General features: G+C 41.3%; 1 protein-coding gene across 1 annotated transcript in view; it reads left to right on the forward strand.

The window, feature by feature from the left end:
* Window positions 1-21,819, forward strand: part of GBF1 (golgi brefeldin A resistant guanine nucleotide exchange factor 1) — a 374,794-nt gene that overhangs the window by 143,792 nt on the left and 209,183 nt on the right. The window contains exon 9 of the mRNA XM_070946393.1: window positions 12,532-12,658. Coding sequence (XP_070802494.1) covers window positions 12,532-12,658 — 127 coding nt within the window. The remainder of the gene's footprint in view (window positions 1-12,531; window positions 12,659-21,819) is intronic.

Raw genomic sequence — 21,819 nt, forward strand, 5'->3', positions numbered from 1 at the left:
CAATATCCAAATATAAAAAAGCCAAAAAAGCAGAAGGAGTTGCAAAAAGAAAGAAAAAAAAACTAAAAAAGGTAAAAAAGAAATAAACAATAAAAATAAGTCTTCAGGTTCTTCAAAACCCTAATCCACTTAGTATGCAAATAAAAAGGAAGTGCAAAATAAAAAAATAAGAATATGAAAATATGTCTTCAGGTTCCTCAAAACCCTAATCCATTTAGTAAGCCAAAAAGAAAAAAGGTGAAAAAGAAAGAGAGGGGGGGAAAAAATAAGAATAGATGTAAAAAAGAATCAATAAAATGAAAACAGAAAAAAAGAAAAAAGAAAAAAAGCCACCCAAAATATAAAATCCAAAATCCAAAAAATCAGTCTTCAGGCACTTGACTACCTTAATCCAATTCAATTGCGTAAAGTCAATGAATAGAGAAAAAGAAAAGTCCATTAAACATGTTTCAGCAAGGTAAGCATACAGAGAGTTATCCCTTAGCCAGTGCAAAGAAGAAATAATAAAAAATAAGAAAAGTTTCAGTTTCTTCTATAGTGCTTCCGGACTCCTACTTCAAATAAATCCGCAAGGAACACCTGTATAAACAATACAGATAGCTCCTGCTTCCTCAGATGTTCTCACCACAATTTTATCAACTCCACAGTTCAGAGCCCTTGCTTTATTGCAACAATGTAAATACTCAGCTTGCTACTTGAATAGGAATAAATAACAAAGTTTCTTTTCCAGTAGATGGCAATATCACACACTCTCCTAGCCCCTTGCTGATTTTAATCCAAGTCTTCTTTGTCAATGAAATGTTAAAATAGGAAATAAAAAAATTTTTTTTAGGGTGGTCTTAAAAAAAAAGAATAAAGAGAAGCCAAATTAAGTCCCAATTAAAAAAAAAGTTATTTTAAAAGTAAGGCACACCAATTTTCAAGTTAATTTTATCAGTCCTTCTCAGTCAGTTCCGGTCCGTAGCAAAGCAGTTTTAAACTTTTGCCAGCTTAAATGACTTAAGCATTAAAAATAAAATAAAAACAAACAAATAAACAAAACAAAAAAAAACAATTCTAGCTAACTTCGCCGCTTAATTCCCTTTTAACTCAATTCTCTTGTTACTTCTAATTCAGGGTGTTCTTTTCATCAATTTAAAATAAGACTCTCTCACCGCATTGGCTCACTGTTCTTCTGATCTTCGGAGCTGTCTCAGCTTCAGCAGCCATAATGGCTGCCACCCCGTTGCTAGAAAAAGGCTTCTCTTGGATCAACCAGGGACTTTGCGACGTTCCTGGGATTGTCAGGATGTGCCCTCCACTATCACAGTCAAAACAAGACTGGGAGGTCCAAAAAGGACCGTCCAGCAACAGGGCTTTTGGTGGTGATCCTGGAGCCCAGGAATCTCCCAACTGTTCTGCAGCGACATCAAACTCCTCCCCTTTGTAACTCTTCTTGGTCTTGTGAGAAGAGAATAATGTCATCTGCAAATCTTTAGTGATTTAAATAGGCACCATTGATTTTTATTTCATCTATTTTCCAGTCTAGTTTGTGAAATACTTCAAGGCAGACTGAGAAAAGGATAGGTGATATTGTGTCACCCTGTCATACACCTCATTCTATGTTCATTTCTACTTTAAGATCATTAAGGCAAATTGTCACCATTTTTTTTCATATATTGATTGTAGTAAGTTTATGTAAGCAGTGTCTATGCCTTGGTTGAGTAATGCATTGATTATTGTTTGCTGGAATACTGAGTCAGTGAAAGCCATGCATAGAAGCATTGTGCCTTTCAAATGACTTGCTGAACAACCTGGATATGATCCATTATGCTGTAACTACTTTTGAATCCTGCCTGTTCCTTTGGCTGTATGTGCATCATTTAATGTTCTCAATATAATAAGTCCTCTGCGCGTGCTCCAAGATGACAGACTCCAGCTGATCCTCCGTTGCCGGAGGGGGTAATTTTTGGCATTTTTCGGGGGTTTGGATGGGTCAAGCTTCTTTTCTTGGCCCGGTCTGGCTAGATGAAGATGTTCCAGTCCCATAGAGAGCTTTTACGAGCTTGTGCTCTCCGGAACAACTTCGGGACTGAGAAGAACTGAGAGGAGTCGATGTGAGGGCGGACGCCACTGGGAGGCTTCGGCGCCAACAATTGGGGCGGCGGCTGCAGCGACGGCAGCCAGAATAGCGGCGGCAGCGTTTGCAGCGGCGATGCGGCAGCCTTTATCAGATCCCTGGGGGCTCATGGAGGACTCGGGGGATGATTTGGCTGCTGGCGGCGGCGGTGCGGCAGCGGCTATGATGGCAGCCGTTGGGACAGCACCGAGAGAAGTCAGCCTGGTCATATCATCTGCGGTGGAGAGTGAGAGGAGCTCTCTGGCGGCTTATCATCCTAGAATTGCTCCGGATGGGAACTTTGGAAAGATCTGGGAACCTGGGAGCAACTATATGAATTATAGGATTGCTGGAAGACCTGAAAGAGACTTGGAAGGGCTGGATGGTCATGGACTAGTGGCTGGTTTGTTGCCCTATTCGGTCTCCTTTCCCCTATGGCCTGGTTTCAGGCATTATTTGGTCATCTGCCATCCAGACTATTTCCATCCGCCATGAAAAACTCTCCCCTGGCCTTGAAAAACCCTCCCTGGATCCATCTTATCCTTTCTTTGTTACCATCTTTAGTCTGCCCCCCTCGTCTTGGCTCTATATTCCATACCTTTTAGCCGTAAGGAGAGTTCTTGGCCTTTGGATTGTGGGTACTGAGGGAGCCTGGTTCACTGCTGCCGTTCTATTACCAGAGGTGACAGTCCATCTTTTTAATGCCAGCCACCGTGAGAGGGTGGTTTTTGGTATTTTTATCCTGGTTTCTTTCTGAACGGCTGAGACTCCTTTTTCACTGCCGTGAGAGGGCAGTGGACTCCAGATGACCCATACCCAAAGGCTCTGTATTTTCTCTCTGGGACCATTTTTACTGTCAATCATGATTGAATCCCCAGCCATATATCATCTTTACCCTAGGCTGTTTTCGGATGTATTCAGCGGCTAAACTTTTGCTGCTGCGAGACTCCCCCCTCTCGCAGGTCTGACCCTCCACACTATCGAGGGCCTACCTTGATGACGGGTTTTGGAACCCCGAGAGGTGGCATGCAGTGAAAAGGAGGCTGAGGAGTTTTTTCTCTAAATTTTTAATTAAATTTTTAAGGGGTTCTGGGGGGGGGGAGAGTTGGATTGGAACTAGGGTTGTGGGTTTGGGGGATAACCCACTGAGAGAGGAACTAGGCCCGGTTGGGGGGCATGGCACGGGAGGCGCAGGGTTCCGGGTCGATGAGGGGGTTAGAGCTTGTAACGAGGGCCAGTACATCAGTCCTGTGAGTGGGAGGGGCAGATATGGCGGGAGCGGGGGGCCAAACCTGGTTCTGGGAGTGCGCGCCCGCTGTCTTCAAGCGGTGGTGCGCTACGGCCCCCAAGGCTCCTCTCGTTTCCCAGGTAGTCCAGATTCTCAGGGCCTAGATCTCCGGCTGATGTTATGCAATGCCAGACTGTAGTAAATAAAGGCCCCCCATTTGTGATCTAGTTCAGGAGGGGGGAGCGGATCTGGCAGGAATTACGGAGACCTGGTTGGGCCAAGAGGGCGGGTTTCCCCTCGTTGAAATGTGCCCTCCTGGTTTCCGCGCATTTCATCAACCGAGGTCACAGGGTAGGGGCGGGGGGGGTGGCGGTTGTTATAAAAGAAGGTCTTGGTCCGAGGGAGGCCACTGTTCCTCAGATTGCCGGTTGTGAGTCCCTCCTGGTGAAGTGGGGTCATGGGGTACAGGTGGGCTTGCTGATCACGTACCTGGGTCCCTGCCACGTGGCAGCGGCCCTGCCCGAACTGCTCAACGTTATAGCCGGGGTGGTGGTTGATACCCCGAGGCTTATGGTCATGGGGGATTTTAACCTGCCATCCATCGGTGAAACGTCTGAGGCGGCGCGGGAGTTCATGGCTTCCATGACGGCTGTGGACCTGACCCAGTTAGTGCATGGCTCTACTCATATGGGGGGAAACACTCTGGACTTGGTTTTTGTCTCTGGTCAGTGGTTGAATGATCTCGATATTGGGGATATAGTGACTGAACCCTTGTCATGGTCGGATCATTCCCTCCTTCGCCTTGACCTTCGAACCGCTACACCCTGCCGCAGGGAGGCGGAACCGATGAGGTGGTTCCGCCCCAGGCACCTGATGGACCCTGATCGGTTCCAGACGGAGCTTGGGCCATTTCCTGAGGTTCTGGCTCACGGCTCGACCGAAGACCTGCTGGCTGCCAGGGATAGGGCGGCCGCTGGAACTTTGGATCAGGTCGTGCCTTTGTGGCCTCTGACCCGGCGCCGATCTTGCTTGGCTCCTTGGTACACCGAGGAGCTGAGGGAGATGAAGCGCTGGAAAAGACGCTTGGAGAGCGGTTGGAGGGCCAGCCGATCTGAATCTGACCAAACACTGGTAAGGTCTCATATTAAGACTTACCTTGTGGCGATAAAAGCGGCAAAATGTAACTATTTTTCTGCTCTTATTGCATCATCAGATAACCGCCCGGCCGCCCTGTTTAGGGTGACCCGCTCCCTGCTCCTTCAGGAAGCGCGGGAGGACCCCTTGGAGGGTAGAGCTGAGGACTTTGTACAGTATCTGTATGATAAAATCGCTCAGATTCAGGAACATCTGGACTCTGACGGGGTAGATTCAGGGGGGAGGATGGAGGCAGGTCTTGAGAATATTATCTGGGAAGAGTTCGATTCTGTGACTCCCAAAGACGTGGACAGGATACTGAGTAGACTGAATGCTGCCACATGTTTATTGGACCCGTGTCCCTCCTGGTTGGTGCTGGCCTCTCGGGAGGTTACACGAGGCTGGCTACAGGGAATTATAAATGCTTCTCTGAGTGAGACTGTCTTTCCCGCCGCCTTGAAAGAGGCGGTGGTGAGACCTCTCCTCAAGAAGCCTTCCCTGGACCCGGCAATATTGGCGAACTACCGTCCAGTCTCCAACCTTCGCTTTGTTGCGAAGGTTGTTGAGAGTGTGGTAGCACGACAGTTCCCTCAGTACGTGGATGAATCGGCTTATCTGGATCTGTTCCAGTCGGGCTTCAGGCCTGGGTACAGCACGGAAATGGCATTGGTCGCATTGGTTGATGATCTCTGGAGGACTCGGGACAGGGGTTGCTCCTCTGTCTTGGTCCTATTAGACCTCTCAGTGGCTTTTGATACCATCGACCATGGTATCATGCTGCAGCGGCTGGAAGAGCTAGGGGTGGGAGGCACCGTGTTATGGTGGTTCTCCTCCTTCCTCTCTGACCGGTCGCAGTCAGTGTTGGCAGGGGGGCAGAGGTCGACCCCTCTGGGGTGCCACAAGGGTCGGTCTCTCGCCCCTTCTGTTCAACATTTATGTGAAGCCGCTGGGTGAGATCATCCGTGGTTTCGGGGTGAAGTACCACCAGTACGCTGATGACACCCAGCTGTACATCTCCACCCCGGACCACCCCAATGATGCCCTTGAAGTGATGTCCCGGTGCCTGGAGGCTGTACGGATCTGGATGGGGAGGAACAGACTCAGGCTCAACCCATCCAAGACCGAGTGCCTGTGGTTTCCGACATCCCGATATAGTCAGTTGGTGCCATCACTGACTATTGGGGGCGAGTCATTGGCCCCCACGGAGAGGGCTCACAACTTGGGAGTCCTCCTGGACTCACAGCTGGCTTTAGAAGAGCACTTGACAGCCGTTGCCGGGAGGGCGTTTTATCAGGTTCGCCTGATTCGCCAGTTGCGTCCCTTTCTGGATCGGGACTCGTTAAATACGGTCACTCATGCCCTCGTCACTTCCCGCCTGGACTACTGCAATGCTCTCTACATGGGGCTCCCTTGAGGAGCACCCGGAGGCTCCAGCTGGTCCAGAATGCGGCCGCGTGGGTGGTTATGGGAGCGACGGGGCGCTCCCATGTGACCCCCCTCCTGCGCGAGCTGGACTGGCTCCTGGTGATCTTCCAGGTGCGCTTCAAGGTTCTGGTTACCACCTTTAGAGCGCTCCATGGCTTAGGACCGGGGTATTTACAAGACCGCCTTCTGCCACCAGTAGCCTCTCACCGACCAGTACACTCCCATAGAGAGGGGCTCCTCAGGGTGCCGTCGGCCAAACAATGTCGACTGGCGGCCCCTAGGGGGAGAGCCTTCTCTGTGGGGGCACCCGCCATCTGGAACGAGCTCCCCCCGGAGATACGGAGGATCCCGGACCTGCGCGCTTTTCGCCGTGCCATCAAAACATTTCTTTTTCAGCAGGCCGGCCTGGCCTAACCTCTCTTTTAAACTTTTAAACTTTTAAAAAAATTTAAATTTTAAATTTGTCTTAAGAATTTGGGGTGTTTTAAATTTCGTTTTCCAGGCCAAATTATTTAATTGTATTTTAATGCTTTTTAACATTTGTATTATATGTATTTTATCTGGCTGTTCACCGCCCTGAGTCCTTCGGGAGTAGGGCGGTATACAAATTCAATAAATAATAATAATAATAATAATAATAATAATAATAATAATAATAATAATAATAATAATAATAATAATAATATGGTGAATACAGAAAAAATGAAATTTATGCCGGCTGAACCGTCGCCCGGATTAACAAGGGTTCCGTTGGATGCTATGGCTCCTGGGCATTCCACGCAAAATGAGTTACAGGGCTCAACTCCCTCTGCTAGGCAACCAGGGCATGGAGCTGACAAGCTACTGGAAGAAAAACCCAAAAAGCGAAAAATCTGGACCAGGAAAGAAAACACCTCTATTATGAAAGCTTACTATCAGTCTGAACCAGCAAAACATGGATTTCAAAAAAGAATGTATCAGATTTGGAAGATGAACCATACGGACTGTGACACCAGTGAACAAAGGTTAATGGACCAACGACGTGTAATCCTAAACCACAAATTTTTCACTACAGAAGAATTAATAGCAATAGAAGAGAAAGCAATTAATGGTCTGAGTACAACAACAAAGAGGAGTAACATTAAGAATGATTTCCAGACTCAAAAGCAAATTGAGGAAGAAAGGGAAGAAGAGGATACTGAAATGGATGAAGATAAAGAACAAGGAAGCACTAAAGAACAAACACCAACAGATAGTGCTCAATTAGCTGGAAAAATAAAGCACCAAATGGAAGATGATGAAAGAACACGTTTGCCAAAGCTGAACCAAGTGAACCGGAAAGAATTGAGAAATGTACTAAAAAAGGTCAATGAGGCTGTGCAAACTATTCGAACCACTACATTAGCCGAAACTAACCAACTGATGTATGCAGCAGCTGTCATAACCACCAAAGAACTGGGTTTGAAAATACAAAAGAACCAAAGAGGCAAGAAGGGGAAGCCTAAGTGGAAAATTCGGTTAGAATTGAAGATCAAAAAAGTACGTGGAGATTTGAGCAACTTGAAGAACCTAAGGCAAGGTCAGCTAAAGAACAAGCAGGTCAAAAGCAGCCTGGAAGCAAGATACGATCTAAGGAATAAGGAGATTGCAATAGTAATCGAAGAGCTGAAGCAGAGGGTTGTTGCCATCGCTGAAAAGATTAAAAGGTATAAAAACCGAGTAACTCAGTTCAAGGAAAACTCACAGTTCAGAGCAAATCAGCACCAGTTTTATAAGAATTTAGAAAATGGAAATGGAGTAACAACAAATGAAAAGCCTGATAAAGAGAAAGCTCTGAAATTCTGGAAGAATTTGTGGGAAAACAACAAGAAGCACAACAGAAATGCAAAATGGATCAAACAGGTTGAGGACTCTATTAAAGTGCATAAAATGGAAGACGTGAAAATAACAAAAGCAATGGTGCAAAGACAGTCAAGAAAAGTGAAGAACTGGAGTGCACCTGGACTGGATGAGCTGCATGGCTTCTGGTTAAAGGCACTTACAAGTCTGCACAAAAGATTGGCAACCCAGATGAACCAGATCCTAAAAACACCTGAAAATGATGGATGGATGACAACTGGAAGGACATTTTTGATCCAAAAAGATAAAGAAAAAGGAAAGGACCCTGGAAACTATAGGCCAATCACCTGCTTGCCAACAACATACAAGCTTCTTACTGGTATCATTGCAAACCAAATTTATGGATACCTGGAAAGAAATAACTTGCTTCCTGTAGAACAGAAAGGATGCTGCAAAAACTCAAGTGGAACAAAAGATCAATTGCTGATCGACAAGCTAATCCTAAAGAACTCAAAGAAAAGACGAACCAACCTGTTCATGGCTTGGATAGACTATAAGAAAGCATTTGATTCAGTTCCCCATAGCTGGATCAAGAAATGCCTGGAAATATTAGGCATCAGCAGCAACATACAAAAATTCATGGAATCTTCAATGAACCTCTGGAAAACAAAACTTATGGCTAATGAAGAAGAACTGGGTGAAGTTGAAATTAAACGAGGCATTTTCCAGGGCGATTCCCTTTCACCCCTACTTTTTATACTCTCAATGCTACCACTGACAATCATTTTGAAGAAGATGAACTGTGGATACGAACTTGCAAAGAAAGGACTGAAAATCTCGCACTTGATGTACATGGATGATTTGAAGCTGTTTGGTAAAACAAAAGCTGAACTGAATTTATTAATTGAAAACACAAAAGAATTCAGCCAAGACATTGGTATGCAGTTTGGAATTGACAAATGTGCAACAATAGCAACCAAAGCAGGCAAGATCATAGAAGAGTATGGAATAGAACTAGAGAATGAAGAAATGATAAAGGCAGTAAAATCAGAAGAAGGCTACAAGTACTTGGGGATTTTAGAAGCCTCTGACTTAATGCATAATAAAGTCAAGGAATTAACTTCAGCCAAGTACATTCGATGAATTCGTAAGATATTAATGTCCAAATTGAGTGGAGGAAACATCATAAAAGCCATAAATACCTGGGCTATACCTGTGATTAGATACTCTGCAGGAATAATTGACTGGACCCAGATGGAGTTAGACAATTTGGACAGAAAAACAAGGAAGCTTATGACAATGAATCATGCCTTGCACCCTAAAAGTGATGTTGACCGATTATATTTACCAAGAGCAGAGGGTGGTCGAGGACTTCTACAAGTAAAGCAGACTGTGGAAGAAGAAAAATGCAGCTTGAATGGTTACATCCAGAAAAGTGAAGAACCAATGATTAAGGAAGTAAATAAAGGAGGCCTTTTAAAGACAACTAAAACAAAAGCAGAATATAAGAAAGAAGTAATTGAGCCGCGAGTTGAAAATTGGAAACACAAAGCTCTGCATGGCCAATACTTGAAAAGTATTGAAGGCAAAGCTGACCAGAAACTAACTTGGAACTGGTTAAGATCAGGAGTACTGAAAAAAGAAACAGAAAGCTTTATTTTGGCAGCTCAAGAACAAGCCCTAGCCACAAACTGTATGAAGGCAAAAATTCAACATGTTACCACCAACAGCAAATGCCGCCTCTGCAATGAAAAAGAAGAGACAGTTGACCACCTGATCAGTGGGTGCAGCAAAATTTCACAAACTGACTACCTACAATGCCATGACCGTGTTGCTAAAATCATTCACTGGAAATTGTGCCAGAAGTTTGGATTTGAGTACAGCAAAAACCACTGGGAACATCAGGTTGAGAAAGTTTTAGAGAATGAGAAACTCAAGATCTTGTGGGACTTTAGGATTCAGACTGACAGGCACTTGGTCCACAACACACCTGACATAACAATAGTTGAAAAGAAAAAAATATGGTTCATTGACATTGCAATACCTGGTGATGCACGAATTGAAGATAAGCAGCAAGAAAAAATCACAAAGTACCGGGACTTACAAATTGAAGTTGAGCGACTGTGGAAAAAGAAATTGTGTGTTGTCCCGATTGTAATTGGAGCCCTCGGAGCAATACCCAAAGGGCTACCCCGCTATTTAGAAATTCTAAATTTGCCGGACTTGAACATTTTGACTCTACAAAAAACCACCTTACTCGGAACAGCTTACATCCTCCGACGATACCTTAACAGTTCCTAGGTCCTTGGTTAGGACTCGAGCTGCTGAGCTATTAACCAGCCTCAAAGGCTGTGAATCTCACTAAAGATTAACCAATTAATAATAATAATAATAATAATAATAATAATAATAATAATAATAATAATAATAATATTTTTTTTGCTATTAATTTGGTGAAAACTTTGAGGATGACTGAAAAAAGGCTTATTGGGTGATAGTTCTTTAAATCATTTTGGGCCCTTTTCTTGTGTATATGAATCCCTTCAATATTTTTCCATGCATCGGAAATTTTTTCTTCTCTGAGGCATCTCAAGTATAGTTTTACTAGTATCTTGTGTAAAGTGTGACCACCAACTTTCAGCATTTCATCTATAACACTGTCATTTCCTGAAGATTGAAGCAATGTATGCCATTGCTCAGGTGGATAACCACAGACTGGCACTTTTTCACTTCAGGTGATGGGCAGTTATTTCACAACAGCTTTGTCTGTTCTTTTCCTTTAAGAGAGGATCTATTATAACCCTGCCATGATAGTAGAATTCCTGGACATGGGGATATGTTTAAAAGTGCATTGATTACCAAGAGAGTTCTGATGACTGAAGGCAAGAGCAGATGTCAAGAACTAATTTTTATTGTCAGACTAAATCTATTCCTGAAGAGTCAGCTGGTTTCCAGGTTTTGGAAGTCACTCTTCCAATTATTACACATTAAAAATAATTTGTTATCTTTGAATGAACCTGCCTCTAATGATCAGAGTGAACAAGATTTTGGAGCAATATTTAAGGTGCTATGTTTCTTATCAATTGAACTGAATTTATTTAGAATTTGCCTACTCAGTACATTCCATCATCAATATGTCACCTTTTCAGGTGACCTATGATTTGTACCCCTACATTTTGCCCTCTTGAACTTCTTCATCACATCTGAGACTTCCTAACAGGAGAGGCTGCTCCTCTTATATTCTGATGAATTTGCATATAATTTGTTGGCTGAGATACTCAGGCAAGATTCAACTAAGTTTTTATTTTCAGCCCAACCCTCCCAAAAGCTGGAGTTAGAGTTTATTACTGGCCTTTTTCCAGTGTTTCAGCACATTCAACCACTCAATTAGATTGTCTTTTAGGAAGACAAGATACAGATACTATTTGCTTCCCTGACTCTATCAACACTATCTCTTCTTTATCTGTAGTAATTGTTTATATTGTCGCCTGAGAAATAACAAATCTTAGGTTGAATAGAATAGAAGGTTATTTTTGTGTTTTTAAAGCAAGAGAGCAATTGTTTCTTAGCCATAGGGCATTTGCTATCGTGTCTAGGCACCATGTAACAATGTCCACAGTATCACTCACTTCACTGGGGGGCAGGCAATAATTAAAATCTTCTCCTAAAGTTGCTGCTTGGAGTTGGAATGCCTCTCAGTTTGAGTTAGTTTGTTTTTCAGAAGAGTTGTCCATTTCCTCCACACACTCCAGCTAATGGAATAGGACAAGAAGGATAAGACACCACAAGAAATAGAAATAACGAACAAGCAAGAAACAGCCCCACAACCATGGAGCTCTAGGAAGCCAGCCCAGCAGGGCAGCACAAAGAGGCATTTTGGAGTGAAGGGCCAGGCCTCAGCAGCAGCAGGAGCAAGGACACTCCTGCTGCTGTTCAAGGTCATCTGAATCAGTGGAGCATAGGGCAGCAGGAGTCCCAAAGTGCATAGATGGAGAGAGAAAGGCAAGTGGAGGGAGTTGAAGTGCCCTTACGATTGTAAGTACAGGCAGGTTGCCAAGAACCTGAATTTTGATTACATGATTGTTGGGTGCTACAGTAGCTATAACTTCCAGGTACCGGTTGTAAGTCCCTTCTTTCAGCACCATCATTAATTTCAATCAGTCACTGGGTAAATGATTGTAAATTGAAGACTACCTGCAGAATACTTAGCTTGCAAAGTTTTTTTAAAAAAATAATGGTTTTGTTTTGTTTGGTGCATTTGAAGCATCATAAAAGTCTAGCAAGTTCATGCTGTTTTCTTGGCAAGATGTTCAAAAATAGTTGTCCATTGCCTTCTTATTAATGTTAAGAGAGATTGACTGGCCCCAGGTTGCTTTGTGCTCTACAGTAGATAGAACTAGAATCATTTTCTAGCCTGTTGTCTTAACCACTACATCAAATTGGATCTCTAGCTTGTAAGTTAAGGCTTTAGGATACAGTTTCAAAATAAACTAAAATAAAAAAGAATGTAAACTTTTAACTGAAAAGGGGGATTATGGAAATCAAAATGTCCAACAATATTTCCTTTTCTGTATTTGGGAACTGATTTGTATATGTCAATGTACATATACAATGTACATCTGAAAGCTGGGTGATCTCCAAAATCCATCAATTCAATTTGGAGCTATATTCCCCCCCCTCTCTCCCTCTCCCTCTCTCCCTCTCCCTCTCCCCCCCCCCCCCCACATGCTCTATTATTGGAATATGAATACCAGGAATATTGTTCTGAACTAATAGAATACTGTTACAATTCTTCTGGCTATAGGAGACTTGTGTTTATTATTCACAGTTGAAAATGAGAACAGGAGGGATGAGTGATTCATCAAAATGGAAGAAGCAGAAACGATCACTAAGAAACTCTTGCCATGTAACCAAGGTATCTCAAGGAATAGAACAGTCATCAGCCAACGGCACAGGTAGGACAAATAATTGCTTATGTACTAAAATGTATATACTCTAAATATGGGTAATCACTGAGAAAGCACTCCCTCTTTCTTGTTTCCGTTTGCCATGTTAGTTACATTTTTTAATGTAAATTGGTGCTAAATTGTGAGGATTTAAGAATATAACAGATAAATGGAAATTTGGCTCAAGTATGCCCCGCACTAAATTGTTTTCAGTAAGGTAAGGTAAGATAAGGTAAGATAACCTTTATTGTTATTTTTCTGTGAACACATTGGAACACATTAAAAAAATGAAATTCTGATACCTGATCTCAAAAGTGTCTGTATGTATATGTGTGTGTGTGTGTATGTATATACACATACACTCATATCATAGATACATATGCTCTCTATATATACCGTATATATACAGACACATTAATCACAGACCATTTAGAATACATAGCGGAAAAAAGAGTCTTGAGAGTTAACAAAGTGATATAAATGGTATGAAACTATTACCGAATTTAGTTGTTCTGCTTCGGATACTGCAAAACCAGTCATAGATCAGCAAAGTGAACAAATAATATAAAAGAGGTTCTGATGTTTCTATAATTATAAAAGCCACAGTGGAATGGGTACCAGTACGTACTTCACTGTTGTTTAGATCAGCCTTGCACAACTCATAGAGGGGAATGGGACACATTGATACATTACAATTAATCACATATCACAAAGGAATCACTGATTTATTTTATTTATTTTATTTTATTTCAAATTTGTATACCACACCTTCTCCCGAGGGACTCAGGGCGGTGTACAGCCAGATTTATTTATTTATTTATTTGTTTGTTTGTTTGTTTGTTTGTTTGTTTATTTATTAATTATATTTCTATACTGCCTTTCTCCCGTAGGACTCAAGGCGGTGTACAGTCAAGAAAAATATAGACACACAAACATCATAAAATTGCTAATTAAAATTATTACTTAGTTTGGTCAATTAAATAAAACCCAGAATTAGATAACATTTAGATAAAAACATACAATACAAACATTAAAAACAATTAAAAGGATATATATTAATTTGGCCCCAATTTAAGATAATAAACCAATTAAAAATATTTTAAAAATATGTTAAAAAATATATTAAGCCAGCCCAGCTTGCTGAAAAAAGAAAGTTTTAAGGGCATGGTGGAAGGTACCGAGGTCTTGGATTCTCCTTATCTCTGGGGGCAGCTGATTCCAGAGGGTAGGTGCCCCCACAGAGAAGGCCCTCTCCCTGGGGGTCACCAGCCTACATTGTTTGGCTGATGGCACCCTGAGGAGGTCCTCTCTGTGGGAGTACACAGGTCGGTGGGAGGTCATCGGTAGCAGCAGGCGGTCTCGAAGATAACTAGGTCCTATGCCATGGAGCGCTTTAAAGGTGGTAACCAACATCTTGAAGTGCACCTGGAAGACCACTGGGAGCCAGTGCAGCTCACGCAGGAGCGGTGTTATGTGGGAGCGCCAGGCGGCTCCTGTGATTACCCGCGCGGCCTCATTCTGGACCAGTTGGAGCCTCTGGGTGCTCCTCAAGGGGAGCCCCATGTAGAGAGCGTTGCAGTAGTCCAGGCGCGAGGTGGCGAGGGCATGGGTGACTGTGCACAGGGAATCCCGATCAAGAAAGGGCCGCAACTGGCAGATCAGGCGAACCTGACAGAAGGTCCCCCTGGCTACAGCCGTCAGATGTTCCTCCAAGGACAGCTGCATATCCAGGAGGACTCCCAGATTGCGCGCCCTCTCCGCAGGGGCCAAAGACTCGCCCCCGATAGTCAGTGATGGAATCAACTGACTATATCGGGATGCCGGGAACCACAGCCACTCAGTCTTGGAAGGGTTGAGCTTGAGCCTGTTCCTCCCCATTCAGATCCGCACAGCATCCAGGCACTGGGACATCACTTCAAGGGCATCATTGGGGTGGCCTGGGGTGGAGATGTACAGCTGGGTGTCATCAGCGTACTGATGGTACTTCACCCCAAAGCCATGGATGATCTCACCCAGCGGCTTCACATAAATGTTGTAAGGGGTGAGAGGACCGACCCTTGATGGGCCGGTCAGCTATTTGGCAATAGGAAGGGAGCTGGTGGTTAGTGAGAGACAGCCATTCAATATGTGTTTTTTCTCCTTTTTGACAGTAACAATGTTTGGCAATAGTGGATTTATTGAATTTTCAAACAAATACTAGTGGGTTGCACAATGTTACTTAGTGGGCAAGATCGAGACATTAGTTCTTAGAATATGAACAAAAGCAGGGCAATATTAATACTTAGTGTAAGAAATCAACTGATTTAATAATAGTGGTGTACAATAGGTTTCATGTGTGAACTGTTTTACTGCCATGCTTCATAAATTGGATTATATTCTTTTAAAGTGTTTTGTTTTCTCCAAGCACAGTGTTTCTCATTGATGCCACTAAGTTTCACTTCTATCTCATCTGTTCACAGAACATAATAATCTTCTTTGCCTCCCTTCCCTCATCCCATCCTAGTTTAAATACTGTATTAATTTAGTCATAATGAAGTGAGCAGTAGCCCAGGAAAGAATATGTCTTTTAATAAAATTCATTAGTTTGAAAAAATACCAGTCTCCTCCTGGTTTTAGTAAACCAAAGAACTTCCATGGATAGGCAGTTAGCCATTCAGGAGTAATTTGTCAAATTCCAACATCAATCTCTTATTCCAGGTAACTTTTAAAAATAGTTTATGGAAAAGCTGTAGATGTTATGCCTTGATCTTAGCAGAGGATCTTGACAAATTACTCCTACTGTTAGGAAGGTTTTTTTTTTCTTAATATCCAGAATGTGCATTTTGTCAGGATTCCAAGTAATACACCCATTGCAAGCAGGACCTTGCTTTAAAAGTAAAAAAAAACAAAAGTTGGCCACGCCCACCCTGTCACATTACCCCACCACCACTCCAGTTTATTTGGAGATACCATCTTAGCATAAATTGGTGGAAAGCCAACTCTGAATCTTCCCCCATTTTCCACCACATTAAAAAGCAAAAGTTTCCTGTTTTCTCAAAACAATAAATCACATTATCCAATCTGGATATTTGCTGGTTGCCTGGTTATGTCTCTCCTCTTCCTCTGGCCAGCCAGCCGTTGGAATGTCTCTGACTCATCAGAGAGCTATTCTGTTTTGGCTATAAACCCCATCTATTGCTACCTTCTTCAGCTCCAAGCTGTGTCAACCTGAAGCCATGTGAAAAGAAACCCCACCGAAAAAAAGGCAGCTGTAGCCAGGTCAGCTTCAGGCTTGATGTATTTTTTTCTGAAAGGAATTTATTATTTATTTATTAATCAAATTTATATAGCTGCCTACTTCACAAAATGTGACTCTGGGTCACATTGAGTGTACAACAATTGAGTAAGAACAAATATAAAAGATAATATAAAATTCAGATTAAAGTAAAAATTATGAAAACATTATGGACCCGGAAGCAAACTGGTAATATAGCTTGCATAACAGAGGTGTAACATGGGTTGCTTGTGTCACTACATTTTGTAATGGCCGAAGCTTCTGAATTCTCTTCAGGGGCAGCCCTATGTAGATTGCATTGCAGTGATCAAATCTGGAGGTGACAAGGACATGAGTGACTAAGCAGGTCCTGCCAATTCAGGAATGGTCACAACTGGAGCACAAGATAAAGGTGTCCAAAGGTGTTCTAGCAGGGGTGAAATGCTCCCGGTTCGGACTGGATCGCCCAATCCGGTAGCGATGGCGGTGGGTGGTTCAGAGAACCGGTAGCAAAAAATCTCTGCACCCCCCCCCCCCATGCCCAGCTGAGTCGCGCAATCATTAGAGGCTGTTTTTTTTACTTTTAAAAGCATTTTTTCTACAAGCTTTTTGGCCGAAGAGGTTGTAGAAAAAAAAATGACTTTAAAAGCCTCTGGCGATCCCAGCTGAGTTGCCTGATCGTCAGAGGCTTCTAAAAGCATTTTTTTCTGCAATCTCTTAAGGTTGTAGAAAAAATGCTTTTAAAAGTAAAAAAAAACAAAAGTTGGCCACGCCCACCCTGTCACATTACCCCACCACCACCAAGTCACACCCACAGAACTGGTAGTAACAAATTTTAGATTTCACCCCGTGTTCTAGCCTTGACTGCCACCTGCTCCTTGAGCAGGAGTCATGAGGATAGGGTGCACACATGATCTGTCTGGACAGTGCAAACCTGTCCAGCACCAAAGATGGCATAATCCTGGAACTATTGGACTTCAAGTCAAAAGCTACTCATCAGGATTCAATGAAGCCTGTTGTTCCCCATCCAGATCCTCATAGCCTCCAGACACAGGGGTAAGACGTTCACAGCATCACTTAATTCATCAGGGACAGAGGTGTATAATTGGATATCATCAATATCGGAGTGAATTAGGGGGAGAGTGGAAAATATATTAAGATATGGCACTGGTTCTCATGGTATTCTTTCTTTCTTTCTTTCTTTCTTTCTTTCTTTCTTTCTTTCTTTCTTTCTTTCTTTCTTTCTTTCTTTCTTTCTTTCTTTCTTTCTTTCTTTCTTTCTTTCCTTCCTTCCTTCCTTCCTTCCTTCCTTCCTTCCTTCCTTCCTTCCTTCCTTCCTTCCTTCCTTCTTTCTTTCTTTCTTTCTTTCTTTCTTTCTTTCTTTCTTTCTTTCTTTCTTTCTTTCTTTCTTTTATTAGATTTATATACCACCCTACTCCCGAAGGACTCTTAACAGTTTCTTAACAGTTTATTGAAGACATTAACATCATTTGCCCGAGGATAGTTTTAGTTATAAAAACCAAAGAGAATAACTGTCATAAAAGTGAAACATTATAAAGCTACTTAAGGATGGATACATCTCATGTACATTAAATGTATATGAATCACTTTTGCCTCTGTCCTTACAGCCTATTTCTTTCACCAGATCAGAACTGAGGAATTAAGATAATTTCAATGTTTTTTACCTTTATAATGTTGTCTTTAGAAGATGTATGACCTAACACAATAAGTTGGCATAATAGTTTGGAATATAGAATAGAATGCTAGTCCTTAAACCAAACACATTTGTTTCCAGAATTGTATAGCAGTTTCAGGGATGCTGGAAAAAATCTTACCTACTCTCTGAGGCATCTTTTTGGCTTGCAGGATTGACTCCTTAGATGCTTCATATCTGATTTACTACACGAGTTGTGAGCTTCAATATAAATGCTTTTAAAAGAATACTCATGTAAATCAATATTTATGGAAGAACATATACAAACTTGGATAGGGACTCTGTAAATATTCTAATCTAGAATTGATTAGAAATATTCTGTTTTCAATTTTTCACACAGTTGGAATTTTGTTCCTGCAATATTTCTGGGGTCCAAATGTTCTACTTCATATAAGTTTGTGAGTTTCAAAGTTCAGCATTCAATACCATGATTCCAGGCACTCTTCTAACTAACTAAACCAGCTACACGTACCTGAACACACTTGTAAGTGGATCATAAGCTTCCTAACAAACAGGAAGCAGCAGGTGAAGCTAAGCAGAATCACATCAGATACCTGTACAATTAGTACAGCCCCCCCCCCCCCCACCCCCAGGCTGTGTGCTCTCCCCACTTCTCTCTGTATACCAATGACTGCATCTCTAATGATCCATCTGTTAAACTACTGAAGTTCACAGATGACACAACAGTGATAGATCTTATTCGAAACGATGATGAATCCGCATACAAACGGGAGGTTGAATAACTAGCCTCGTGGTGCGACCGGAACAATCTGGAACTGAACACACTCAAAACCTTAGAAATGGTGGTAGACTTTAGGAGAAAGTCTTCCATACTTCCAGTTCTCACAATACTAGACAATACAGTATCAACAGTAGAGACCTTCAAATTTCTAGATTCTACCATATCACAAGATCTAAAATGGACAGCTAACATCAAAAACATCATCAAAAAAGCACAACAAAGAATGTTCTTTCTGCGCCAACTCAGAAAGTTCAAACTGCCCAAGGAGCTGCTGATACAGTTCTACAGAGGAATTATTGAGTCTGTCATCTGCACCTCTATAACTGTCTGGTTTGGTTCTGCAACCCAACAAGACAGACACAGACTTCAGAGGATAATTAGATCTGCAGAAAAAACAATGGCTACCAACCTGCCTTCCATTGAGGACCTGTATACTGCCCGAGTCAAAAAACGGGCTGTGAAAATATTTACAGACCCCTTGCATCCTGGACATAAACTCTTTCAACACCTACCCTCAAAACGACTCTATAGAGCACTGCACACCAGAACAACTAGACACAAGGACAGTTTTTTCCCGTTACCTTACTTGGCTACTTTGTAACGAGGCTTAATTGCTTCATTTTCACTATTGACTGACTGACTTGACTTAAAGGAGAAACTTGTTAATGACTGGATAATTTGTATTTTTCTCTTTTTTCTTTTTTGAATTGGCTGATATGGACTAGAATTTTTTGGATTGATTGAAGGAAATTTTGGTTTGTTTTTTAAAAATTTCTCCTTTTACTTTTTTCTTCATTTGGATTTATAATGAGAGAATTGTAAGGCTGACTGGGAAGAAAGGAGAGTGTACAGTGCCATCTACTGGGGAAAGTTTTATTTTTCCTTTTTTTCCCCTTTTTCTTGTTGATTTAAAGTGGCAGTTTAGAGATACACTGTAACAAAAACAAGAGGTTTCCAGCTAGGCTGATTAGACCTGGGAAGAGTTGAAGAAGTGGCATATCTGTATTGTTTAAACAGGTGTCTCAGCTGGATTTTTGAACTAGAAACCTCGAAATAACAAAGAAGAATTTTGTTCCTTTGAAGCTGCATTTGTTATTATTCAAACTTTCCATTTAATATCGTGGACAGATTATATTGTCACTCTCTGTATACTTCTTGGACTTAAAAAAAAAAGCCTACACTCTCTCTTTTTACTTTTTGTTCTTGTTGAGAAAAATTAGACATAAGTAGTATTGTATTAAGGAGCCCAAGAGATTGAAGATTTTCTTTTTCGTTTCTTTTTTCTTTTTTAAGTGTTTGTAAATCTTTTTTTTTACTTTTTAAAGTTTTTGTTTTTTTACTATTTTTTATTTTTTCTCTCTCTCCTTATTTTTTCCTCTCCAGTTTTTATAATTTTTACCTTACCCTTCTTTCTTCTTCTTCTTCTTTTTCCCCTTCTCCCCCTTTTTTTCTTTTTGGCTTTTTTGTCTTGGATTTTTCCCTTTGATTGGATTATAAAATGAGTAGGAAAGCTACGACAGTGGGATCAACTGCAACTACGCCTGTGCCATCACCTTCTGGTGGCCAAAGATCCATTCAGATCATGTTACAACAAGAGAAAGACAAAGACAAAGACAGAGATAAAGATAAAGAAGTGTCTCTCCAAGCAATTTTACAAAGTGTGCAAATGACAACTAGCATAGTACAAAGAATAGAACAACAATTATCTAAGGTGGAGAATCAACAGACAGATGAAAAAGTGCAAAGGATGGAGCAGCAGTTACTCAAAACAGATGAAAAAATAGATAACATCCAACAAGCAATGGTGAAATATGATGAGAGACTTTCTAAATTAGAGAAGAAAGAAGATCAAAAGGAAAAGAAAATGAAAGAAATTGAGTATAGACTGGGGGAGGTTGAACTTGAAGCCGGCAGGATAATCAACTGAGAAATGGATAAAGCTGAATTTTACCTAAGATTTCAAAATGTGCAAGAAGAGAAAGGAGAAGACCTGGCAGATGTGATGATGGGATTGCTGGCTGAAGCTCTAGAAATCCCCAAAAATAAGATGTTGGAGGGGGTTGACGAGATTTATCGATTTTACACCAAGTACGCTATACGCAATAAACTGCCAAGAGAGATACACATAAGATTTACTAAAAAATTGATCAGAACGCAAATCTTACAAGCAGCAAGGGATAAAACCTTGAAATACAAAGAAAAAGAAGTTGTGGTCTTGAGACAGATACCAAGGAAAATCAGAGAGTTGAGAAGAGAATATCAATTCTTGACCAAAATCTTGATTCAAAAAGAAATTAACTTTAGGTGGCTGACCCCAGAAGGACTGGTTGTTACATGGCAATTTCAAAGATATAGGTTGAATACAATTGACAAAGCAAGAGCTATGATCAATTTTTTCAAGAAAAAGACATGGAAATCCAAGTTGAACCCCAATCGGCAGTCCCATTAAAACTTACTGAGGAAGAATTGATATTCCTTGAATCGACTGAAGGAACAGTTGGCAGAAACACTGAACCAAGAGAACAACGTGAGATAAGATCGACTAGAGCAATAAAACCTATATATAAAGTATGAAGATGGAAGAGAGGAAATTAATCTCAATAAATATAAACGGACTCAATTCAGCCACCAAAAGAAAGACAGTATTTCACAAATTAGAGAAATTAAAAGCTGATATAATATGTCTACAAGAAGTACATATTAAAAAAACAGCATGAACACCTATTGACACAACCAAAATTGGGGAAAAATTTTTCATCACTAGCCCAAAACCAAAAAAAAAAAAGAGGCATTGTAATATATATTAAAAAAACAATTTTGGCAGAATGTAAATACTCAGATTTGGACGGAAGAATTTTGAAGGTGGAGATACTCGATAATAATAGAAAAATTCTTTTAATAGCAATTTATGCTCCAAATGAAAACCAAAGTGACTTTTATAGAAGACTACATAATAAAGTAACTGAAATGGATTATGACAACATATGCATGATGGGAGATTTTAATGGAATTGTGGAGGAAAATTGGGACTACAAAACGAATAAAGCAACAAAGCACAGTAGAAAAATATTGCCAAAGTCCTTTTTCAAGATGATGGAGGAAATGAATATGAAAGATATATGGAGAGAAAGAAATAAAAGAAAGAAACGATATACATTTTATTCAGACAGACATTTATCGTGGTCTAGGTTAGACATGATATGGTCAACAATGGAATTGTTGTTGAATATAGAACATGTGGAAATAGAAACTAATTTATGGGCGGATCATAACCCGGTGATGATAAATTGGAAAAGACAAAAAAGAAGAGCTAGATGGACTTTAAATAATACAATATTAAAAGAGCAAGAGTTTGTGCAGAAGATGGAAAAAGAACTGGCTTTTTCTTTAAGGAAAACAAGAAAGATGAGACATCTATACAAATCTGCTTGGATATAATGAAGGCATTTGCTAGAGGATTA

The sequence above is a fragment of the Pituophis catenifer genome, unplaced genomic scaffold, assembly GCF_029215685.1.
Source record: "Pituophis catenifer annectens isolate HBS135680 unplaced genomic scaffold, rPitCat1.0.hap2 SCAF_6, whole genome shotgun sequence".
Taxonomy (NCBI): domain Eukaryota; kingdom Metazoa; phylum Chordata; class Lepidosauria; order Squamata; family Colubridae; genus Pituophis; species Pituophis catenifer.